This window comes from Cucurbita maxima, unplaced genomic scaffold (genome assembly GCF_002738345.1).
Source record: "Cucurbita maxima cultivar Rimu unplaced genomic scaffold, Cmax_1.0 Cma_Scf00064, whole genome shotgun sequence".
NCBI lineage: Eukaryota > Viridiplantae > Streptophyta > Magnoliopsida > Cucurbitales > Cucurbitaceae > Cucurbita > Cucurbita maxima.
In genome coordinates, this window is record NW_019272080.1 from 189,246 (window position 1) to 216,246 (window position 27,001).

At 36.0% G+C, this 27,001-nt stretch overlaps 1 protein-coding gene across 2 annotated transcripts; it reads left to right on the top strand.

Moving 5' to 3' along the window:
• Window positions 1-1,243: 1,243 nt before the first annotated feature.
• LOC111472088 lies at window positions 1,244-2,416 on the top strand. 2 transcript variants are annotated; one of them, XM_023117786.1, is made up of 3 exons: window positions 1,244-1,437; window positions 1,612-1,817; window positions 1,911-2,416. In XM_023117786.1, exons 1-3 carry the CDS (start codon window positions 1,339-1,341, stop codon window positions 2,176-2,178), a joined length of 573 nt encoding a protein of 190 aa, XP_022973554.1. In that variant the 5' UTR covers window positions 1,244-1,338; the 3' UTR covers window positions 2,179-2,416. The 2 variants fall into 2 exon arrangements, with proteins under 2 accessions (XP_022973554.1, XP_022973555.1); XM_023117787.1 differs by having other exon boundaries at window positions 1,612-1,679.
• The last annotated feature ends 24,585 nt before the right edge of the window (window positions 2,417-27,001 follow it).

Sequence of the window (27,001 nt, forward strand, 5' to 3'; positions counted from 1 at the left end):
TTCTTATAATTAGTACAATATTTAAAAAATACTATGAAATTTTAAAAATTGCATTAAGACTTTATTTTTATTAAAAAAAATTTATAAAATTCTTGGAGACGTCTTCATAGATTTATCTTCAAACTTTTTAATATTACTCTTACAAGTTTATGAATATGGTTGGAACGTGAGACTAAGTTATTCTTTAATTTTTTAAAAAAGTTTGAAAGTGTTTTTGGAAGTTTTTCAAAAAGTTTAAGGGTATTGATGAAACTTTAGAAAATTTAAAAGGTATTTTTGAAACACTAACAAAGGTAAACAAACGATGTTTTTTTTTTTTTTTTTTTTTTTTTTTTTTTTTTTTTTTTTTTTTTTTTTTTTTTTTAAGTTTAAATGTATTTTTTAGATGATTTTTAAATGGAAGGATATTATATTTTTTTAAAGATAAAATGGAAAGGTTTTTATTAATTTAATGAATAATAAACTTACCATAATTACATTGAGTTGAAAACCCCAATTATGTAATTTTCATATTCAGAAGACAACTTGCTAGTATTTATGTTCTTTTCCAATGAATTTTTTGTTGACCAATTTTATGATTTGTTTAAAAACATTATAAAAGGATAATTAAGAATTCAAAAATAAATTCTAAATTTCAAGAGAGCCCATTATTGTTTGTTGGTTATGAAATAGAGACGGAATAAACAAAATATTTAAATTTAAAAATTATAAATATAAAATATTAAAATTATTAAAATTAGAAAAATTAGAAAAATGAAGTGCAGAACCAAAAGGGGAGGGAGGCCCATGGGCCCACGTATTCGATATGACACCAAAAATACTTCAGTGGCAAATCTGAAATTTTGAACAACTTTGGACTCACTTTCCACATTTCCATATCAAAAACTCAGTCCAAAAAGTTTATTTTTAATTATTAACAAATAAAACAAAAGGCAGGAATAAAATAAATATTATATTCCCACTCTACGTCGTCGTTTCATACAGAAAAACGGCCAATCAAAACCTGATCCACAAACGGTACCATGAGCTCCGTTGTAGGCCAGCAAAACCAGTATTGAACCCAGCCATCTCCTTTTACTCCAACAAAATCACCGCGCTAATTCCCATCCACGTGACAGACACGCTCTATTCCAATTGGGTACAAAATCCGCGTGCAAGTGACGTGGCTATTTTCCGCGTGGGATCTAAAGAAGGCGCTCCTTTTTCTACACAACTTTTACTGCTTTTTCTCCCTCTCCTCCCGCCCACACTTCCTCATTCCCACTGTTGAGCTCTTCGGACCTTTCTCTCTCTGTCTCTCCCTGAATTCATTTCTGTGCGGTTTGTGATCTGTGGGAGATGGAAGGCAAAGGGTCGACTCTGGTTCATCTTTTAGTGGTGGTTTTGTGTTTAGTGGCTTTTGGGTTCTCCATTGCTGCCGAGAGAAGAAGAAGCGTGGTACGAAATCAACCCTCCCCACCCCCCTTTTCTTTTACTCTTTGAATTATTGAAAAATGTTGATGCAGCTTCCTGTAATTGGGTTGGGATTGTTTCGATTTCTTGCTTCTTTGTGATCTGATACTTGTTCTTGGACTGTTCTCGAATGGTTGTGAAATATGTATACTTTCACAGGGGACTCTGTTTGAAGACAAGCAAAGGAACGCGACGTATTGTGTGTACGAATCAGATGTGGCAACAGGGTACGGTGTTGGGGCTTTCTTGTTTCTTCTCTCCGGTGAATCATTGCTGATGTGTGTCACTAAGTGTATGTGTTTTGGGAGACCTTTAACCCCGGGAGGCAACCGAGCATGGACCATTATATACTTCCTCTCCTCATGGTCATCATTTCTTTATTATGATGCCTTCACCTCAAATGGACCATTATATGTTCCAACTTCTAACACCTTTAATCCATTTTTCATATGTTATAGGGCGAGTTTATTAGTAGCGGAAGCGTGTCTAATTGCGGGTGCAACCAAAAATGCGTACCACACCAAGTATCGAGGAATGATATACGCTCAGAACTTGGGGTGTGAAACATTGAGGAAAGGAGTGTTCATTGCTGGGGCTGTGTTTGTGGTTGCAACCATGATTCTTAATGTGTATTATTACGTCTACTTTACGAAGGCGACATCCTCTCGAGCCTCCCACAAAGCAAATCGTTCTAGCTCGACGGTCGGGATGACTGGGTATGCCTAAATTCAATTCAAATGAGATATACCTGATTTCAATGGTGGGTAAGTGATAGGTTGATGATTATTGAATGTTATATATGAAGTTGCATGATCACTTCTTGTGGTTAAGATACATAAACAACTCATGTAAGAAAGGCTCAATTTTTTTTGAAGCAATTGCCAAGTGGTTTGAGATGTTGGGTTATGTTTGTCTCTGTAGTTGGAAACTGCAAATTTGAAGGGTATATTGATTTATAATTAAATAGTGCTTTTAAAACTGGCTTGACAATTTTCTTATACAAAAGTTATTCCGAGCCAGCTTTATTTACTTCATGAGGAATCTAAAGAGTGAATGGTTAGAAATCATGAATCTCCATGATTGTATGATATTATCCACTTCGAATACAAGTTCTCGTGTATTTGTTTTGAGTTCTCTCAAAAGGCCTCAGGTGAGATACGATTCATAGCTTATAAAGACATAATTAGCTGGGGCTGGACTCCATCCCAACCAGGTGTTCATTTTCCCTTCTTCCCCAATTTTTTTTTTTTTTTTTCACATATTTAAAAAGTCAAGTTGTCCTAAGGCTATTGAGGCCTAGCCTGACTAACCATGATTGGGCCTTACGGGATGCATCCTGCAAAACAGAGGCCCTCAGGTTTGGTTGGCTATGGCCACTCGGATGGGGCAGTTCTCTAGCCCCAAAACCTTCCAGTTCAATCTCATTTAGTCCAATATAAAAGGAGAAAACTAAAATTGACCGTAAGCTCCAATTGAATTTTTTAATCTTCCTTATCTGGACATTTTCAGCCGTAAGCTCCAAGATAAGGCCAACGAGAAGATAAGAGAGTCAAAGATAGGCTCGTTGAAGGGCCGAATTAGGGCCTTGAGCCTTAACTTCGAAAGTCAGAGCTATCTTATGGCACATACATGTGTCACATGAGTACAAGCGTTACGAGGTGAATGTCTCGAGTGTCTTCCTTTGAAATGAATGATAGTACTGAATGACACAGTGTGCCGGTATTACATCCAAGCTCATGTGTTGGAGTTTGGATCAAACGCCCACTATCCGGTACGAAGTCCGTAAACAACATGACATGGACAAGGAAGAGTCCAAGGTTTTCCCTCACGATGAGATGTTCTACACCATGTTTTACTAGTAGGATGTCATCACGTTTATCTTCGTTCATGTTACCTTCTCGATTTTTCATAGTGAGTAATATAGGGCCACATTAGGAGTAGGATGAACCCAGGTTGTAGTTGTTTAAGAAGAGATAATACCTTAGTTTATTTTTGATGGTTTTACAAGTAAGTTTGTTTTATTTCATAGATCTTAGAATCTGGTTTTTATTTTGGGTTTAAAGTATATTGATATAAACTCTTCTAAAGCTTTGGAGTGATGATCCCCACCCGTGGTAGTCTCGCGTGCAGCGTAAACGCAGTTGAAAATGAAGCGTTGGGAAGAGAGTTGGTGGGAGTGGCGCGTGGGAGGAAGAGTAAGTAATTGGTAACTCCTAGGGATGGGGTTTGTAAGAGAAAATAGTAATAGTAATACGACGTTGTCGGTCGTGAAGGGAAAGAGAAGGTGTTATATTTTTCGCACATTAATCCAAAACCAGAGGTTGAGATCAGCCTTGAAAGTGAAACATCACCCTATTTGTAATCCAAACTTAAAGTCCTTTTTTCAAAATATTAAGATTTTCAGGATCTTTATTATTTATTTTGCTTCTCACTTCTCTTTCCAATTTTTGTTTTTCCTCTTAAATCTCTCCCTTATTTTCACAATATAATATATTCTCATAAATCTTAATATCATCCCTTATTTATTTATTTATTGATATCAATGAGTTGAAAAACCCCACCAACCCATAACCTAATTGGTCCTAGCTATCCAAGTCTATGGGTTGGAGTACAAAAGTTAACCATTTGGTGGGTTGGGTCGGGTCGATGGATTCAATTAATTATAGGATTCGATTGGATCTCCCATCTCAAAATTCATGGGTTAGGGGTATCACAGTGTTGTGCATTAATTATTGAGATCCTGCATGTTAGAATAAGAATGAATAATGAATGAGGATGGAAATTTGGGAGAATAAAAAAGAGTGGGTTAAATGAAAATAAAAGAGACGAAATTGGAGGTGCATTTGATAACAATTTAAGAGGCCTAGGTGTAGAGAGGGTCCCCTGTATTGCTATTTTACTCGGTTCACATGGGCCACTACTGCCCTCACTTTCCCTGTCCCTGTCCCTGTTTCCATCGCCATCCCTCTCTCTCTCTCTCTCTCTCTCTCTCTGCATCAAGCTCTCTAATTCAATCCCCCTTTTCTTTTTCCAAAATCTGTATTCCAACACAACCCATAATTTATAAATTATCATTACCAAAACCAAGAACAAAAACCCCGCAAAATTTTTCATTATTCCCTGCTTCATGGTGGTTTTTCCAGCAATGAGCGGCGGCGCCATTCCACCTCGGCGGCGGCGGCGTTTTCTCCCTTCTTTCTTCCTAATGGTTTTCTTCATCTGGGTCGTCTTCTGCCACCACCGTCACCAAGCCACCGCCGTCGCCAGGCCGTTCCCTGGAAATCAAAAGCCAGAGCAAAGCGTTAGCGGTGGCGCCGGAAGCAAAGAGAAGCTGCTCCGGACGTATTTCAATGGACGAAGTTTCGGTTCGAGAGGGTTTCAAGAGAAGAAACGAACAGTCCCCAGCTGCCCTGATCCTCTCCATAACTAGTACAATAATTCTGTACTTTTTTTTTCTTTTTTTTCTCTCTGGTTGGATTTTTGTGCCTCTCATTTGCTTTGTGATTGGGAAACCGGGGTATTGCGGAGCTTTTAATTTAGAGTGATATATAAATTAAAGGGGAAAAAATGGAGTGTTCATGATCTGTACAGAAAAAGTAGAAGCTCTGAAATACCACTTTTGGATAACTTTGGAAGAGAAGAAAGCAGAGGAAGAATGGCAGAGATGTGATTTGCAATCAGAAAATCCTGTTGTTTTTTTTAGCAGATTAATATAAAAGAGAGGAAAAAAAAAAAAGACATTAAAAAAAATTGAGCACACATTTATTATTATTATTGGTTTATAATTAGTTTAGTTACACATTAAATTTAAATAAAATTGTTACATTGTTATGCCACCATTTTTATTCTCCAAATTGTGCCATTTTCCTCTCAGAATATGACCATATTATACAATAGGTCATTTGTTAATCACAGAACATATATTATATCACACATAGACTAACGACGGTCACTTAGAAAAATAAATAATAGAATTTAGTAAGTATAAACATAATCAATAAACAATCCATTTTTAGGTTGTAATTGCATTTTTGACCTAACTAGTTGTTACACACTTCTATCTAGGCTCTAGGAAATTGGGGTCTATGTTATATATCTCAACTTCTTGGGAAGCTTCCAAGTTTCTAGCTATTCTCTTGTTTGTCACAAAATTAAAATTAATTGGGGTTTGGAGGTTTCTCACCTTTTTCTTTTTCTAGCTTGCAAATCTACTGAAATTACATATATGAGATCTAGAGTGAATCAATTTTTCATACTTATCTAACTTAAGCTACTATGGAGATGTTAGGTTATGAAGTATGATGTTTACTTATAGACTGCTAAATCAATGACAGTACACAATCAATAATTAAATGACCTATTCAAGTAAATAGTAATGTATAATAAATGACTCTGTATAATATATAGTTATAGATATTTATATATAATAGTTATATATAATAGAGGGATATATATGATAAAGCTATCTATATTAAACTAAACCCTATGTATATTTTCTTAAGTACTGATTCAAAGATGTATTTTCTATATCTAATGTATTCTTTATAATTGTGCATACCATAAGTCATCAATATAAACTTCTATGGATATCTCCCTGAGTATTCTTTTTCTTATTTTTCATGTTTTTCATCTAGATTGAGTATCTCAGTTTATTGATGATTATAGTAGGAAGGTATGAGTTTATTTCTTGAAATATAAATTAGATGTGTTTAGCATCTTCAAGAGATAGAAAGCTAAGTTGAAAATCAAACGGGTTTGAAGATCAAATGTCTAGGGTCTGATTATGAAGGAGAGTACGACAAGTCATAATTTAAAGCATTTTGTGCAATTGACGAGTCAAATGCGGCTCAAGTGACAATTGAGTAGGTGTTGAGGAGATCATCTAGAACAATTAGAGCACTAGAGAGATATTCACCTTCATTATATTATCTATTGCCGACTGATGAAAGAGATTCATTCCTTTGATGAGACCGTACAAGTGGAGGATTCAACCAAGTAAAGCAAGCCATGAATGATGAGATGGGTTGGTTTAATGTGGTGAAGATATTGATGTGAGTGCAACAAAAAAAACTGTAACCTCCATCAATCCGACGCTCCAACAAATCCTCTCTCCTCATCTCTCCCCAAAATCAAAATTCTTGGAAAAAAATGACTTTTCAGATTTAGATGTAAGATGCCAGTTTGGTGCATTAAATGTATATCTTAAATCTTCCTCTTCTTTTATCTAAATTATTAGTAAAGTGCTATTATTTAGGAATTAAATGTAATAATTTTATAATTTTATATAGGAGTTCTAGTAAATCATGTCAAATCAGCAATTAAAAATGATTAAGAACATCTACTCATAAAGAGACTACATAGAATTGATTAAAAATGGCCAACAATACTCGGAAGTAAAAGAAAAAAGGAGAGTAAATTTAAGGACAAAAGAAGAAAGAGATTAAAAATTGGTCAATATATGTTAACATCACATATATTAAAAGACCAAGTAGAATATATTTAGAGAGAGAAAATGGAAGATCATACTTCCATACTAATAGAAAATGAGATTTTAATAAAAATAGAATTATAGGTATATATATAAAATAACTTTTCAAGTTTTTAATACTTGCACATGGACCATCCTAAATTTAGGGAATTGAATGTGACATTAATGTCATGGATTCACATAGGTTTACTTGGATACAAATGACAAAATCGAACTTTTATTAAGGATAACTGGGTGGTCTTACTATATGGTAGGTTAGAAATTGTATGAGTTACAATTTAGGATGCACGAGTTTTGATGATGTATGAGTTGTATCGTATGATGCAGTTTACTAGTATATGATGATGTATGAGTTATGATAATATATAAGTTATGATGCTTGATGATGTGCGTAATATATATATTTCGATGTATGACGTACTTAATATGCTTGATGTACTTTATGGCGATATGATGAGTATGATGATTGCATGATGTTTGTCTTAATATGTTGATGTTTTCCATATTAAGCATGTTGTATGATAATGAGTGTCATATTACATCATGTCGATAGACCTGTTGGGTTTTATGTCCTAAAACTCATAGTTTGTAAACAAAAACATATTCTATTTTCAATAAAGTTATTATTGTTGTTTATTAAGTAAAGATTGTTATTGAATAAAGTGAACTTTATGATCATTAATCTAAATCCAATAAACTAAGAACACTCTGGCTATAGTATGATTACTTGAACTATATGTAGAGACATAAGAGTTGATCAAGTTCAAGTATATAGTTAAAATGATCTATAGTATAAGGATAAGGCTAAGTACCTTATACTGGGGACACTATGGATGCGGCCCACTTTTGTATATGATATAAACAATGTGATCACTAAAATTGTACATGTGGAGACATGTGAGTAGAGGCGTCCTATGCAATGAGTATTGCATAAGATCGAACCATGAAGAAAATCACTCTCACTTTATAATGTCGTTTACTGTTGAGACTGATTTTCTTTTCATTCGATGACCTAGGTAACTCGATCTTAATCCTGAGCTAACCATGAACTCCTGTTTATTCGGAATTATCCTTAGATTTGCATGGGTGAGAGTGGCTTAAGTTTGCCGACTCAATAGGGGCCCTACCCTCTTTTAGGGATAGAAGAGAGGTAGTTCTCTTAAGTACTGACTTCAGGTCTTGAACAAGGGGCCCTACCCTCTCATTGGCCTGAGAGGGATTCGGCTTACTGGTTGGACCACAAACCAATTGTTCATTAGAGGATAAGTGAGACATAAGGAACAAGAAGTTACTTTAGGGGTAAAACGATAAATTGACCCAGCTCTAGTTACGAACAACCTGGGAAGGATCGACTTACTAATCATGGTTATATCAAATGGACAGAAATATATCTATAGTGATGGAAGTGCAACTACTAGGTTATAGTGGAATGTCCTAGTAGTTAACGAATGTTGGTTAACAAGGTTAATGAGTTTAACCGGTTAATCTTGGATCGTTGGAGCCCATGATCTATATGTTCATTAGGTCCCTCTGCTAGCTCATATCGGACTAAACCATAGAACAATGTGACGAGTGAGTTTGAAGTGTTCGAATTCAAATTAGGGAGAATGCACTACATATATACGATATATTTAACCTCAATTTTGTTTTATTTACGAATTAAACAAAAAGAGAGAATCTGAGATATTTAAATAAAATTTAAATATCTTAATCAAATATGTGTCCGAATTAATTGGGATTGACCTTTGAATTAATATTAAATATTAATTAAATAGTTTAATTAATCATTTAATATTACTTTAATTTGAAATTAATAATTCAAATTGATTGGTGAATCAAAATGAAGAAAATCAAAATATTACTTCATTTAATGGAAAAATTCATGTTAGTGGAATTTTGAGGTGTCAAAATTTGGTTTAACCAAACTTGCATGCTTGCCAAATAAACTGCACAAATTTGAGTGGAATTTTGAGTGTCAAAATTTGGTTAACTCAAGCATGCATGCTTGCCACATAATCCCAAACATTTGAGTGAAATTTTGAGTGTCAAAATTTGGTTAACTCAAGCATGCATGCTTGCCACATAATCCCAAACATTTGAGTGAAATTTTGAGTGTCAAAATTTGCTGATCTCAAACATGACTCTATAAATAGAGTGATCATAAAACATGAAAGGTCTTCTTCTTGGTGAAAATTTTTGAGAAAAACCTTTCATAAACACTCTCTTCATATATACAAAATCTCTCCCAAGTTTAGTCACTCACCGGATTCCACAATCCCATTTTAAGGCTGGAGGATAGTGGAGAAGACACTAGTGGTGGTTCGAAACCGGTCCGTGAGGAAAAAGGAATTTGAACTACAAAAGGTTAGTATTCAAACTCATTAAGTTTTAATACTTATGAACATGCTAGTTATTTATTATAATTGATGTTCTAAAAGTGCCTAAGATCTAAATTGCTTCTGCATGTGTTATATTAACACCATCAAGACCGACATAGAACATAACCCTAAGAGCATGAAAATGATATTAATATAAATATCCAATGAGCATGTGTTATTTAATGTAACAAAAAGATGAAAGTTGATGGTTGTGTGAGAAGAGATGATAAAATGGAAATTAGAGGGACTCATGTATGTTGTATGTTCATAAGCATAGGGATACTTCCCCAGAGATGATGAGTGCGGATGCTCATAGTATGATGATGACATGTCTTGCCAAACCATACTTCATAGGGGGTTGCGAGTGTCCATCGCCTTTGTTGGTAAACGGTTCAGAAGATAAACCACATATTGTATTGCTTCGCCCCAGAGAATCGTCGGGACTTGCATGCTCTTTAGTAAGCTTCTTGCAATCTAAATTATGGTGTGATTTCTTTGTTTGAAAAACCGTTTTTTTATGGAGTGTACGGTGCGGTGAGCTGATGCTTGATACCTTCCTCTTCGCAAAAATTTGAGAAGTTATGAGATAAGAACTCGCCACTTCGGTTAGTGTGTAAGGTTTTCAGCTTGTGATCAGACCTGTTTTCAACGAGTCTTTTGAATTTCTTGAACGCACATAATGCCTCACCTTTTTCTTTGAGCATGTACATCCACAACCAACGACTATAATCATCAATAAGTAAGAGAAAATACTTATTACCAGCAATCGATGATGGGGTGATAGGGCCACACAAATCTGCAGTAACCAGTTGCAGTGGTCGCTCAACACGAAAAACTAGTTTGAGCTAGGAACGACACTCTTGTTTGTTTTGAGACTAGGCAACTTTCACATAGCTGGTTTAGGTGTGTGATTTTGGGTAGCCCTGTAGCCATCTTCTTCTCTGCCAGCGTCTGAAAGTTCATGTGCCCAAGTCTTGCATATCATAGTCAAGCTGGGTCTGCAAGTGCCGTCAATAGGGTGGGCTGGCAAGTCTCCGATAGTATCTTGTACAGGCGGTTATGTGACCGTTTTTCCTTCATAATAAAGGTTCTATTTCTGTCGAATATCTTGAGGAACGAGCTAGCTAACTCCACTTTGTTTCCTTCTTCCGTCATTTGACCAAGACTGATAATGTTACTCTTCAAGTTTGAGATATAGTATACCTTGGTCAGTAAACTTTGGTCGTCATTCTTGCACTAGAACAAGATGGATCCTTTGCCTTGAACTATTTTTGATCTCTGGTTATTTGGTTGTTTGCTCTGTTGTCAAGAAACCACATGTTGGTCTCTACTCGGTCTTCTCCTTTTGTGAGAAGGTTCACCATAACCTTTTCTTTGTTGAGCATCAACAAGTTGGGCATCTTCTCGGCCAACATCAGTGCGGGCTCTTGATCTTGCTTGAGTATGAGGTTTGCCTCCTCATCTTGCTTCTTCTTGCGGTAGTCTTACCGCATAGTGTCCATATTTTCCACTAGAGTAACACTTGATCATACACTTGTCATTCCAGGGGTTGGCATTGTCATGAGTTTGTGAAGTATTGTCACGACCTCCTCTGCCACCATGTCCACAGCTATGTCCGTGGCCACGTCTGCGACCACATCCTCGATCTCTGTTTTCCTTGTTATGGCTATCACGTCCCCTCGTACTTGAAAAATAAGAGTCGACTGCATCATTCTTTTTCGTATATGCGATCTACTCCTCTGTGTGAGTAAGAGGTGTTTTTCCTCCTCTTTAACTTCATAGCCACGAAGTCTCTCTTCATGAACCTTAAGACAACCAACGACCAACGACCAACGACCTCCTCAACTGACATGTTATTGAGGTTGCCGAACTACTCGATGGAGGTAACAATTTGCATGAATCTTGGGAGAACAACTCGAAGGAACCTCTTGATGGCGGAGGTCTCCTCCACCATGTCGCTTAATGAATGGATGCCGCTGATGATCGTCGTCGACAGCTTTATGGCAAAGTCATCTACTGACTCACTGTCCTTCATGTGGATAGCCTCAAACTCACTCTTCAAGGTATGTGTCTATGCTTCCTTGACATGTTTCACACCCACATATATTGTTTTGAGCGTCTCCCACACTGTCTTTGTCGAGTCTTTCTCTGCCAACATGAGAAGAACGTCCTCCGAGACTGTTGGTAGATGATGGCAAGAGCCATCCTATCCTTACGCTCCTCAATGTTACCATGCTCAATGGTGTTCCACACGCCTTGTGCCTGTAAGTTGACACGCACCTTGATCAACCACGCTATGTAGTTACTCCTTGTGAGTAGCGGGTACTGGAGCGTTACACTCTCCTCCTTTTCGTTCTTTATCGTTGTTACTTCTCCTCCGGCGACTTTGTATGGTGATGACATTTATTTTGGCAACCTGACTCTGAATGTTGGATTTGACCCACGATTGAGGTATGTTGAAACAAGTAAAAGAGGCAAAGGAAAAACTCGAGGGGAGAGAGCTTTTGGAACAAAGTAATATGGAGTACTTAGCTTTTCAATTCTCTTTTGTTGTTGTTAAAAAAGAATACTTCTCATGAGTATTTGTAGCGGAGAAAACACTAACCTGCATTAAGTTAAGAACCACTAACCATCTTCCTAATTAAAACACAAAAGTTTGGTCCACAACCACAAAACTTGGTCCACAATTTGGCAACTACTACCAATTCTTCTATCGTTGCTCGAAAAGTTAGTAACTTATTATACCAAGTTTTAAACAATTTTCCTAAGGTTACTCCATAAATTAGTAACTAGTTCTACTAAGTATACTAATAATTCTCCTAAAGTTACTATATAAGTTAGTAATGTTGATATGAACCAAGAGACATCAATCATACAATATGCTTCAATGAAGATACGAAAAAAATATTGTTGAAATTATCAAAAGATATTTCAATTCATGGCACATTGAAGAGAATGAAGTTTCATGTTATAAATTTTGGGTGAATTACATTTTAGAGTGATTTAAGTTATTATATTTCATTAATGTATTTTAAGACTTTTTATTTACTTTAGATTACAATTACATAATGGTTAATTATAGCTCTTAAGTATGAATGTTAGAACTTTTGTAATGCCTTTAATAGTTTCATTTTCAGGCTATATAAGCCATGTGTGTTGTATTTGTACGTAGACTTGGAAAATGTAGTAAAAGAAGCTTTTGTGCTCTTCTTTAGCCAATGACCAAGTTTCTTTGCAGTTCTATGTAGTTTAGGTTGCATGTAGAATCATTCAAGCTCGACATGATCAATCTTACTTGTGGAGTGATTCGAATCTCAATCAAGTGTTCTTGTCTTGAGATATTTGATCAAGAAGAATAATTCAAGCTAGACATGATCGATCTTGCTTGTAGAGTGATTCAAATCTCAAACAATGTTCTTGTCTTGAGATATTCGATTAACAAGGTAATCCGAATCTTACTCCCCTTATAGTGATTCCTTATTTTATCAAACGTGTTCAACTAGCTCAAGTTTATTAGGTCACATGTCATAGTCATCCATTTTTTTTTGTCATTTTTGTTTCTATTTGGTTTTGTAACTCGAATCTTTTAACCTCGATTTTATTAAACTCAAATGCTCTATAAATGTATTTTTTTTATTTTTAAAATGTTTGATTATTCTAAAGTTTGCAAAAACCGTTATCATATTTTTTTTATATCACTCAGTCAGTCCACGTTGGGATTCATAATTCAAAATCTCGAAAAGCGAGTCACCTCTTACCTTTACCAGAAATTGTCCTTTAACTATCAGTGCAGCTCTATTATAGTTCATTTCACAGCCATAAAATCTTAACGTTCATGTTTCATGCGTTAATCTTATTGAGATATAATATTTAGATTATATATTCTTTATGAAATATATCTTTAATATTATATTTTAATATTCTTTATTTATGATTAGATTTATAATATATTTTATTTTATTCTTAATATTTAATTATTTTATATTTTCCTTGTGGTAGGCATTAACTGCTAGCTTGTATCCTATTTAAGTTTATGAATATCAATGAGAATAATACACCTTCGATTCAAATTTATTTCTATTTCTCATTCTTAACATGGTATCAAAACACCGCTCTTGGTATTCTTAAATATCAAAATTTCTTTATGGCGGAATCAGCCAAATGCAGCTTCAAAATTTCGGATGTTGATTTAACACATCCATATTATATTCATCACTCTGATCATCCAAGATATTCACTTGTTCCAATCAAATTGAATGGAACAAATTATCAATCCTGGAGTAAATCAGTTATGCATGCTCTTATTGCCAAAAAGAAAATTGGTTTCATTGATGACACAATTGAAGAACCGTCTCAAAATGCAAATTTAATCAAATTCGAACTCTAGAATCAGTGCAACAATATGAGAATATCTTGGTTAACTCATTCAGTTGAAGCAGATATCGCTAAGGGTATTATTCACACCAAGACAGCTCATCAAGTGTGGGTTGATCTTCACGATCAATTCTCACAAAAGAATGCTTCAGCAATTTTTCAGATACAAAAGTCAGTTATGCATGCTCTTATTGCCAAAAAGAAAATTGGCTTCATTGATGACACAATTGAAGAACCGTCTCAAGATGCAAATTCAATCGAATTTGAACTCTAGAATCAGTGCAACAGTATGATAATATCTTGGTTAACTCATTCAGATGAAGCAGATATCGCTGAGGGTATTATTCACGCCAAGACAGCTCATCAAGTGTGGGTTGATCTTCACGATCAATTCTCACAAAAGAATGCTCCAGCAATTTTTCAGATACAAAAGTCGATAGCAATGATGTCATAGGGAACCATAACACTGTTAGTATATTTCACCAAGCTCAAAGCACTCTAGGATGAATTGGAAGCGTACCGCACACCATTTACCTGTAATCAACGTCAAATACATGTTGATCAAAGTGAAGAAAACAAGTTGATGCAACTACTCATGGGGCTTATAAAGCAGTGAGATCTAACATATTGATGATGACTCCATTACCTAATGTAAGGCAAGCCTATTCATTACTTGTACAAGAAGAGATGTAGCGTCAGGTAACTTCTGAACCTACTAAGAATTTCTCGATTGCATCAGTAGTACAGAAGAAAACAACATATTCAAAATTCGCCAAGGATAAATCATGTGAACACTGCAATAAAAGTTGTCATACAATTGATGAGTGTCGAATCCTTAAGTTTTACTATAAATTTTGTGATAGAAGAGGACATACAGAAAATCGATGTCCACAGAAAAATAATTCTAGAAGGGTAGTACAAATCAATCAATGCAACAATCGAGGATAATTATCATCTGCAAATATGGCCGATGTTTCTCAGTTGAATACAGAAGAATAGTCACCTAATTTCATCCCAAATTTTTCTTCTGAGCAATTACAACAGATTGGACAAGTCTTATGCAGCTCAATCATCGTCCTTTTGGTAATTCTGATAATAACATCAATGTTGTAGGTTTGTTTCCAGTATCTGTATTATCTATTAACTCTACAAGTTCTAATCCATGGATTCTCGATAGTGGAGTTACGAATCATATAGTATCCAAAGCTTCTGTTATGGCTGAACCAAAGGCTACCCCCATATCTACAATAAATTTGCCTAATGAAGGGACAACACATGTGTCACATACGGGCAATGTTTCCTTTAATCCTAACCTTAAATTAAACAATGTTTTATGTGTGCCTTCATTCAATTTAAACCTAATGTTCATCAGCAAACTCACCCATGACTTGAAATGTTATGTGACCTTCTATCCTGATTCTTGTGTTATGCAGGACTTGGCTACGGGGAAGATGATTGGCTCGGGTAAACAATTCGGAGGTCTCTATCATATTCTTCATCTTCAATCAAATCTTCGGCAAATCAAGTATCTCAGTCATCTAATTTGTGGCATTTACGCCTAGGTCATCCTTCTTCTTCTCGTTTTAAATTTTTAGATGATCAATTGCATCTTAATAATGCTACACTTTCTCATAATTGTAGTATTTGTCCATTAGCAAAACAAATGAGGTTGTCTTTCCCAAGAAGTTCAATAACAACTCATTCTGCCTTTGATCTGTTACATTGTAATGTTTGGGGACCACATAAAATTCCAACCCGTTATGGTTTGTGTTTTTTTCTCACTGTTGTTGATTTTACTCGATATACTTGGGTTTTTCTTATGCAACACAAATCAGAAGTACATCATTTGTTAGTAAACTTTGTTAAATTCGTTCAAACTCAATTTCATACTACTATCAAGACAGTGATCAGGCAATGAGACTGAGTTCCTATCTTTGCAACCATTTTTTACTTCTTGTGGCATTGAATTTCAACGCACTTGTGTCTATACTCCACAACAAAATGGAGTCGTAGAACGTAAGCATCCTCATATCCTAAATGTAGCTAAGTCTCTTTTTTTTTCAGTCACAGGTTCTACTTAATTTTTGGGGAGAATGCATTTTAACTACGGTTTATCTTATAAATAAAATACCATCACCATTGTTATCTAACAAGAAACCCTTTGAAGCACTCTACAAACGACCACCTACATTTCACCATCTGTAGTACATCCTAAACAAAAATTTGAACCTCAAGCAATTCCTTGTGTTTTCATAGGATATCCTTGTGGTCACAAAGGTTACAAGTTGTATGACATGTAATCTAAAAAATTCTTTATCAGTCGTGATGTTAAATTTTGTGAAGATTTTCCTTTTTCATCAGCTTCACAAACTTTGACATTAGCTCCTTCAACTTCTGTTTTACCATTTCATGATCCATCCTAGTAAAACATCCATTCTAATCCTTTTATTCCTTCGTCTCTCCTCCGCCTTCTATTCCTTCTCCAAATTCATCAGTTCCAGATTCACCCACTAAATCTAATCTTATCCCACCTGATACATCAATTCCACTTCGACGTTCTACTCGTACCAAACAACCTCCAGCTTGTTATAATGATTATGAGATGTCTTCTGGAGCCCATCATTTAGCTTATAGCTTAAGTCTCAACACTGGCACGAGGTATCCCCTTCATCATTACCTTTCATTCTCTCGTTTTTCTCCTACTCAACGTGCAACCCACTATGGCAGCAGGCTATGAATGATGAAATTGCAGCTTTGGAAAGTAATCATACTTGGTCTCTCGTTCCTCTACCACCTGGCCATAAAGCTATTGGATGTCGTTGGGTGTACAAGATTAAACGCAACTCTGATGGTTCTGTTGAACGTTATAAAGCTCGACTGGTAACAAAGGGATACACTCAGGTTGAAGGTGTTGATTACAAAGAGACATTTTCTCCTACAGCGAAACTTACTATATTTCGTTGCTTACTCACTATTGTCGCTGCTCGAAAATGGTTCACTCATCAGTTGGATGTTTAAAATGTTTTTCTCCATGGTAATCTAGACGAGAAGTCTATATGTCTTTACCACCAGGTATTCGCCGACAGGGGGAGAATACAATATGTCGGCTCCATAAATCTATTTATGGTTTAAAACAAGCTTCTTGCAATTGGTTCTCCATATTCTCTACCACTATACAAAATGCAGGTTACACTCAGTCCAAAACAGATTACTCTTTATTTACTAAAAGTAAAGGTACTTCTTTCACTGCAGCTCTTATCTATGTTGATGATATTCTGTTGACAGTCAATGATCTCAAAGAAATTCAACATCTCAAGACTCGTTTACTTGAGAAATTCCTTATCAAAGATTTAAGGAATTTGAAATATTTTTTAGGCATTGAATTTTCTAGGTCTAGAAAAGGAATATTTATGTCTCAAAAGAAGTATGCCCTAGACATTCTTCGAGACACAGATCTTATAGGAGCACGTCTAGAAAAATTTCTTATAGAGCAAAATTTGAAACTTTCTTTAACAGAAGGAGAAAAGTTGAATGATCCAAGTAAATACAGACAGTTGGTTGGCAGATTAATATATTTAACCGTTACTAGGCCTGACATAGTGTATTCAGTTCGTATGCTTAGTCAATTTATGCATGAACCAAGAAAACCACATTGGGAGACAGCTCTTTGAGTTCTGAGATACATCAAAGGTACTCCTGGTCAAGAACTTCTACTACCATCGGAAAATAACTTAAGATTACAAACATATTGCGATTCAAACCAGGGTGGTTGTCGAACTTCCAAACGATCTATTTCTGGGTTCTGCATTTTCTTTGGAAATTCAATTATTTCTTGGAAGTCTAAAAAACAAACCAATGTGTCCAAATCATCAGCAGAAGTCGAGTATCGAGTTATGACAAATACTTGTTTAGAGTTAACTTGGTTAAGATATATTCTCCAAGACTTGAAAGTTCCACTATTCGAACCAGCATTATTGTACTGTGATAATCAAGCAGCATTACACATAGCAGCCAATCCAGTTTTTCATGAACGTACGAAACACATTTAAATAGATTGTCATATAGTTCGAGAAAAATTACAAGCTGGAATCATTAAACCATGTTATGTTTCGACTAAAATGCAATTGCAAGATATTTTCAAAAAGCTTTGGGAAGGCATCAATTTGATTTTTTGAAAGGCAAGTTAGGTGTGATTGATATACACTCTCCAACCTGAGGAAGAGTATTGAGATATAATATTTAGAGTATATATTATTTATCGAATATATTTTTAATATTATATCTTAATATTCTTTATTTATGATTTGATTTATAGTATATTTTATTTTATTCTCAATATTTAATTTAGTTTATATTTTCCTCCTTTGTAGGCATTAATTGCTAGCTTGTATTCTATTTAAGCTTATGAATATTAGTGAAAATAATACCCCTTCCATTCCAATTTATTTCTGTTTCTCATTCTTAAACACATCTCTCACAAAGCCTATGATAAACTAAGGGACCAATAAGTAATCAAACTTAAATGGTAGGAACTAACTAATTGCATCAGCCCTCAAAACTTCCCTGCACTAAACTTGTAGTGTTCAACTTCCCTACATTGACTTGTTGTGTTTATCCCAAATGGAACACACGAGATGACTATTTTCGACTGTTCGAGCTACTCCAAAGGGACCTTAGCACGTTTGACTAATCCTAAACAATCTGCTTAAACAAACCTGAGAACATGGTTTCCTTTGTGACCACTAAGTAACCTGTGATGAAGTTGCACGGTAGTGCAAGGTGGCTTTGGTGTAAGACCAATGTTTAGCTGAGGAAGCTATGTTGACTTTTTACCAAGCCCAGCCCGCGAATCAGTTTGACTGAATCCAATTACATCAAAACCAGATTGTCGCTGAAACTCTCAAGGAAAAGTCCAATTGTCTAAGAGTAAATTTTCAATTTTGCCCTTACCCGACCAACGCAACGCTACAAAACATAAATATACCCGAAAAAGAAGATTTGAATCAGAAACTTTGGATTACATTGATTATTAAATAAAATATAATCTTCAACTTCAAGATCCCGTTAGAAACATTTTAAGGTATAAGCGGTTTATCGATAGTATTTGAACCATCCAATAATATCTTAAATCCAACGAGCCGGTTATAATAATACAAATCAAACTATTATTTCACTTACATACAATATAAATATAAATAAATAAATATCAGATAGGCTTGAATTGAAAGAAAAAAATTGTATCAATAGGACAGAAGAAAAAAGAAAATATCAATTTTTTTTTTTTTTTTTTTTTAATGTTTTTTAAAGTCTTTTGAGTTTTGATATTAAAAATTTCTTTGGCCCAGCGTTGAAAATGGATGGCTTTGGTTGGGACATTATTGGCTATTAAAATGGTGTGTCTATCAAATCATTTTCCTGTCTCTTAAAGTTATTTATACGTTTTTTCTTACACCAACCACGTGGCCTTCTTACAACCAAGCACTACCCATGAAATTATTATACTAAACATCCATAAATGTTTCTCTTCATTTAATGCCTTAGTAACTTACTCCATCCTAAACCTTTTTGTTCTTATTAATTCACAATCTCAGAAGAAATTGTTTATTTTAAATTAATGTATGTTAGTATTCTTTAAATATTTTGTAACTGTGAAGCCTTATTTTAAGAATGAAAATAAATACTTAAAAGGACGATATTGAAACTTTAAAGCAAAATTTTCAAAATAATGGAAGTTTATGTTTTTAGTTTGTGAAAGGTGAGCTTTACAAGGCACTTGTAAGATATATGTTTAGCATTTTGTCGTTAGTTCTAGGTTATATTCTTTCGATCTCTTCCTTCTTGGTCACCTTATCTCTTGAAATACAAATTTACTGTTGAGGCATGTAAAGAGATCATACCATGTCGCATTGTCATGACCCAATTTTCAAAATTTTGAATCAATCGTGATTAGAAAGATACAAATAAACACAAAAAGCAAAAATAAAATAAAATATAAAAGTATGATACAAAGTAAAACAAAAACCAAAAAATGGGAAAATGTGTTCGAGTTATAATTACAAAACAAAATACAAAGGCAGATGGACACTTTGAAACAACCCCTTTTTGATTTCACAACTCTCGAACGCTTCGCACCTCAATCAACAGCATGCCAATACTTGGAAAAAAAAAAAAAAACGAAAAATGGTGAGTATAAAAATATTCAGTAAGCAACCTACTTGTAGTCTCTCATCATCCTTAACCCGGTAAGTATACACGAGCTTTACTCAACTAGAATGCTCGAGCCTAGTCTTAACTACTATTTAAGCATCTGGACTGCCTCAAAATTTCGACCAAATCTCTTATTTAAATATTACCCTTAGGGGTTTGTACAAATTTTTCAACATTTCTTTTCTTTGACTTAAGTAGTATATTTTGCCTATGAAGCGTAATGATGGGTGTCCTAGGTTGATGCATTATTTCATAAAGTCCTGACCAATGCTCTGTTGCTCACCTGAAAACATGAAATGTAGTAAGAGTGAGTATAAAATACTCGATAAGAAACCTACTTGTAGGCTATCATCAAACTTATTCCTATACATGGAATCTGAAGCTATGTGCTCATAATTACCCCTAAAGTTAGCCAATCTATGGCTCAATGTCTGTACTGACCTCTCAAGTCTCTATGTACAAAAACCCTAAACATAACTCTTATGTGGAAAGCTCTAACCCCCTTGGGGTTTATAACTGAAGGATTTTGGGTACTATGTACTCTATGTTTTACATATCTCTAGGTCCCACATAATACTTATGCAAAATGCACCTCGAGTCAATATGTCCTTCGACCTGTACGCTCAAAAGGTGTGGCCTAGGATAAGTCTAATGATTATGGAGGAACCCTTTTGCTCTAATGTGATATACATACTCCACACCTGACTATTTACTTATCTAAAATCAAAGGATTCTCCCTAGTGGTATTGAGTAACATTTACTTGTTACATCGCCTTTTCAAGCTGAAACAGTAACTCGCTTGTCGCGTCGCCCTCTCGAGAGGAGGCAGTAAATTACCTTGCAATCTCACTAGGCACAACCGATACTATCTCTATAACATACCCTCTATGATTCCTGTAACTCACTCACCATGGGTGACTATTGAGACTTATGTACCAAATAGACTAACCCCTTTTGGTTAATTCATTAATAGTGGTTACATCCTAATTGTCTCTCTAAGGTGCCTGATCAACCCAAGAAAAATAATGGGACCTGTAACTAGGTTCTAATACCATAGTAATATAAAATATTGGTTCATAAGTTAAAACTATCATTGTAACGGCTCAAGCCCAAGCCCACCGCTAGCAGATATTGTCCTCTTTGGGCTTTCCCTTTCAGGCTTCCCCTCAAGGCTTTAAAACGCGTCTACTAGGGAGAGGTTTCCACACACTTATAAAAGGTGTTTCGTTCTCCTCCCCAACTGATGTGGGACATCACAATCCACCCCCCTTCAGGCCCAGCGTACTCGCTGACACTCATTCCTTTCTCCAATCAATAAGGGACCCCTACTAAATCCACCCCCCCCTTCGGGGCCCAACGTTCTTACTGGCACACCGCCCACCCCCCTTCAGGGCCCAGCGTACTCGCTGGCACTCATTCCTTTCTCCAATCAATAAGGGACCCCTACTAAATCCACCCCCCTTCGGGGCCCAGCGTTCTTACTGGCACACCGCCTGGTGTCTACCCCCCTTTGGAGAATAGCCTCCTCGCTAGCACATCACCCGGTGTCTGGCTCTGATACCATTTGTAACGGCCCAAGCCCAAGGCCAAGCCCACTACTAGCAGATATTGTTTTCTTTGGGCTTCCCTTTCGGGCTTCCTCTCAAGGCTTTAAAACGCGTCTGCTAGGGAGAAGTTTTCACATCCTTATAAATGGTGTTTCGTTTTCCTCCCCAACTGATGTGGGACATCACAATTATAACCCCCTCATTTTTTAAACCTAATTAGTGACGTCACCCATGCATACATAACTCATTACGCGGAAGCTCATCATAAATAAGCTTGGAAAACACAACAAGGTCTTTCATAAAGGTCTAAAAATCGAAAAGAAACATATCTTCGAAAAAAACCCTCAGGAACTTAATTCAAAATAAATCTAAATAAAACAATGTTCAATGCTTTAACTTAAAATAGTCAAATAAACATAAACTACTAAAAGTGCCCATGTCTACTTCCATGGTGTCCTCAGCTCTACCATCAACAGTATATTGGCGCCTTGCCTTTTCCTGAAAAATGTAGGTAGCACGTGGCTTGAGTATTTTATGAAATACTTAGTAAGTCACCCCACTGTTGGGGTTAGAAATGCAAACACATGCAACATATGAGCGGGACCTAACTTTTCGTAAACCTTACATGGCCTTGGGCGCTTTTCTATTACGAGTAGGGTTGGATGTGTGGTACTCCTTCACACACGACCCATGTACGCGCACATAGACCCACCATGCGGACTCATATACGTACCCCCTGGGCCTGGCTTGGTCGGGCACAACGTATTACAGGTGGTCGGACACCACAGAACAGAAAAGGGCCCCTCGTGATATCATGGCGAACGTAAATATCGTATTTCATTCTTTCGTAACATAAAGGGGAATAATCTCGATGCACGTGGCATACATATATATGCATAAGGTCCCTTAACATAACATGAAATTACATAAGCATTGCTCACATCACATATACGTTTCTTACATTACATGGCATATCACATAACTTACATTACATGGCATATTACATAACATGAAAATGCATTCCAGTTCCATAAGCATTCCATGACATAACTTAATAATACTACGTGCATCCATGACATCGATCAACATTTTCATGACATATAATACTAGTAGATCAACTAACTTTTCATAGCATAAACAGTCAACAGTCAACATCATCCATAAATTTTCATAGCGTAAAGAACATCATCCGTAACTTTTCATAGCGTAAACAGTCAATATCATCCGTAACTTTTCATAGCGTAGATAGTCAACATCATCCGTAACTTTTCGTAGCGTAAACAGTCAACATAATCCATAACTTTTCATAGCGTAAACAGTCAGTATAATCCATAACTTTTCACAGCGTAAATAGTCACAGAATCCATACATCATATAATCACATAAAATATGGTGCGTGTAGGGGCCACAAGGGCACACACCATCATACAACACGTAGTAAGCTAACTCAACAGTAAGGTCACTTACCTCGATAGCCTTGGCCGAAGTCACTCCACAACAAGCTAATTCCAACGGTTAAATATGTCGTATAATAACCACATAAGAACTTACGAACCTTTCATAACATACCCTAGTTAAATCTCATGCTATTTATCAAAATAAATTCCCATCACAATCTGCCTTTGATAGTTAGGAACCATACTGACCTCAAATGGTAAGCTAAGGGCAAAAACGGCTTTGGAAGGGCCAAAAACCTTGAAATCGATATATTATAGTGATACTGAGCCGATAAGCCGAGTTTCGTGCCGACCAACTAAGCCGCTAAGCCGAGCCGAAGGAATTTGACGAAACCTAGTTGATTTCGTACATGTGTGAGCCGAGCCACACTATGTACGCGTGCGAAGCCGCTAGAGCTGTTGGGTATGCGTTTGTGGAGTTGGGTCGTTTGATGGAAACACGGTCCGTTACTGTTTGGGCCAAACTGGAGGCTGAGCGTGAGGCGGGTTACCCGGCCCGCTTCGTCATCTTCCTAATCCGCAACCACATGAAATACTAACTCGTCATTATGACGTCAACGATGTGGCTGTCCTGCTCCGATTCTGACTTTCACTTCTCCCAACGGGCACAAGGCGACACCTTCACCTATTCCGACGCCTTTCCATCATCGACGACCCTCGACGCCTTTCCGTCATCGACGACTCCCAACGCAACTTCTTGTTTCTGTCGGTCATGCAGCGTCTTCGACACAAGCACAGTGATCCCGACATCTATGTCTTACTTCCACTTGAATCTTTTTTTCTTTTTTTTTTTAAATAGCAACACTAATGTTCCGAGAGAAAAGTTCAGAGAGAAAATCGTTTTCAATGGATGTAAAAGGTTGGGCCTATGAATATAAAAATAATCTCAAGAAATTTCTCAATAAGGCATTCTACTGTTTTAGGATAAGGAAACTTATAGAAATAGGAATGTTTCTATTAGTCAATAAATGTCTCACAGGAAATCCCTCGATTTTCGGGGAGAATACATGAGAACATTTAATTATTTAATTTTATTTTTTCAAGAAACTCGAATCGTTACATTATCCCCCCTCTAGAAAGAACTTTCATCCTCGAAAGTGTTTGTATCCAAGAACAACTCTAGGTATTTTTATCTCATTTCATCTCATCCTCTCGTTCCAAACCTTGTCTTCTCCCACTCCTTCCTCTACCCTTAAGTGGGGGTCGTCTCCTAATACCTCTGCCTTGAGTTCTAAGTGGCATGTTTATACCAAGTGCCTAACTACTAAGTCACATGCCTAGCTATCAGGCTTCGTGAACATTCATACGAATACATGCCTTACATCCATACAATCATTGCATTAACATAACCATCAGATAGTACATGACATCATAAAACATGTCAATATTTAATACATGCACATCATATCCTTCATTACAAATACATATTCCCTACTGCATGCATCATTTAACTAAGAAACTTTAATTCTTAAAATGGCATACTTGACGGTGACGGTACATTTGCTAGAGGACCATGGAGGTATGTTAGTCCTACATCGTAAACTAGTCTACAAGATCTATAACCTAGAGCTTTGGTACCAACTGTAACGCCCCTAATTTTCTAAACCAAATTAGTAACGGCACCCATGCATACATAACTCATTACGCGGAAGATCATCATAAATAACCTTAGAAAACACAACAAAGTCTTTCATAAAGGTCCAAAAATCCAAAAGAAACATATCTCCCAAATAAAACCCTTAGTAACTGAATTCAAAATAAATCTAAATAAAACCATGTTCAATGCTTTAACTTAAAATAGATAAATAAACGTAAGATGTAGTCATATGGCGTTCATTTGTGGCACGTGAACTCAACCTTGATATAACATCAGTCTTGTTTCACGTCGCGGTGTTTGTGTATCGACCGTGAGGCTTGTGTTGGGGTTGGCTCACTCGAGTGCTGACATCCTTTTCACCCCCTTGATAAAGATCATTGTGTTCTAAATGTTCCAACTGAACCTATTACACAATCAAAGCCCAAGGAGATTCAACAAGCATTTATTATTATCTACAAAATTGGATAGGCTCGATGCAACCTTTATTTCATGTGTTACAAACTGATTTGATTGAGGAAGAACCATTTCGAGCTTTGGAAGTGAATCTTTGCATGGTTGAAATGACAAATGAGAATGCTATAAATTGCACTCTATTGATAATTTGTTAGAAAAATTTATTTATTATTTTAATTTCATAATTTTTTGTGATGGGCAAAAGGGTGGGAATTTACTTGTGAAAGTTGCATGACTCATTTTGTGGAGAGACTATAAATACCCACAAATTTTTTTATGAATGGAATTGAGCTCTTAAGTTGAAACTTTCACCCTTATAAATTTGAGCATCATATTTGTCATTTCTAAGTTTTAAATTTGTAGTAAACTGTCCGGGACACTCAATCAAGCCTTGTGCCCTTTCTAAGTTTCAAATTCTTGTGGTAAACTGTTCGGGCTACTCAATCAAGCCTTGTTCAAGTTCAATTGTGGAGTGACTTAATTTAGAATGAGGTTCCAAATCTTACTTCTAGATCTTTGATCTTCTAATTTAGCTTTATCTCTTGGTTGATCTGAATTTTGTATAAGGAGGTGTTAATTTCTTTGATTCAAGGGTTGTTGCTTCAACAAAAGCTTGGATCGTTGTGCTGAGGATTAAGATTGCATTATCACCCCTCCTGTCTGACGAATGTTTGTTTGGATGATCATTGAGTTGGACCCCATTACTACTAAGCATTTTGCTAGAGACATGGAAATTATTTAGTGTTCTAGTAGGAAATCCATCCCTAACACGATGTCGAAGTCATCTATCTTGACTATCACAAAGTCGATTCATTTAGTCTAAGTCCCTAGCTTGATCGAAATTCTCTTCGTGACTCCTAAGACAAGTAAAGTTGTTGAGTTAACAACCTTCGTCTTTCCTACGTCTCGATGCCAAAGGATATTCAAACATTTTGTTTGGTCTTTACCATGAAACTGTGGGTGGCTCTAGAGTCGACTATAGTATTCCTAGCCACTCTGTAATTAACCTCTGTCTTGACATACATAAGATTGTATTCTAGTGACTCTTCTATCCTTTTCACTCTCTTTTGGAAAGTAGACAAGTACTTTAGTGCCTCCACTCAAGGGTGTCCAACATTCTTAACTAACAATATTTTTGTTTCTATTGTCTCATACTTAGAAAGAAGGATGGACTATTATGATCTGTGCTTTGGATAATTGATGGATGTTATCATGAACATGTTTGATTGTATGTTTGCATGATATAGAATGTTTAAGCTCCAAGTGTTTGACTGTGTGTTCTCCTTATAGAGGGTGTTTTATCTGCACAAAGCTAGGATGTTAGATTTAAGATGGCTAGACGATGTCCTAGGTAAGGACACTTACAGTAGATTGAGCACATTAGAATCATGAGCGACGATCAAAGGCTCTATACCCTAGTGCTTCTAGACTAACAATGACTCGAGGAGTCAAAACAAAGCAGTTTGGAGCCAAAAGTTTGCATTAAGCCACCTAGCTGCCTTAGGAATCCAATAGACCTCCTTAGCTCCCAGAAAAAACCCAAATGATGTTTAGATTATGTTATCTCATGCTTTAGGGTATCGATAGGTTTATCTCCTTAACAAGTATGCACTAGAGAACCTAGATAAGATTAGGGCACTGCAACTAGTTTACTTTTCCATAAACCTTCTCGAACATTTTCATTTGAAGCAATTTACTAGTATATGTGGGTACATTATTATTCGTCTCTATGGTCATGTGCTATATCTTTTTTCTAGGTCTTAAGATAACGTATTGAAATATCTAACCTTCCTCAACATAATCGTTTACATGTATATAGTAGTGTTTAATAGCCAACTAATTTTCATGACACTGTAATATCTAACCTTCATCAGCATAATCGTTTTCATGTATATATTATGTTTAGTAGCCTACTAATTTTCATGACATGGTAACTCGACAATCACAATACAAATCTTGCTAAATCCAAACATGTTATGAATCATCAATATATCCTATAGTACTCACATTCTAAGCATAGTAATTATACATAACATATCTCTTTAGTA

Excerpts from the sequence above, each read along its gene's own strand:
- LOC111472088 (XM_023117786.1), top strand. The coding sequence starts at position 1,339 with ATGGAAGGCAAAGGGTCGACTCTGGTTCATCTTTTAGTGGTGGTTTTG. Across the intron at positions 1,438-1,611 it reads CCGAGAGAAGAAGAAGCGTG|GGGACTCTGTTTGAAGACAA; the intron begins GTACGAAATCAA and ends ATACTTTCACAG. Across the intron at positions 1,818-1,910 it reads ATATACTTCCTCTCCTCATG|GGCGAGTTTATTAGTAGCGG; the intron begins GTCATCATTTCT and ends CATATGTTATAG.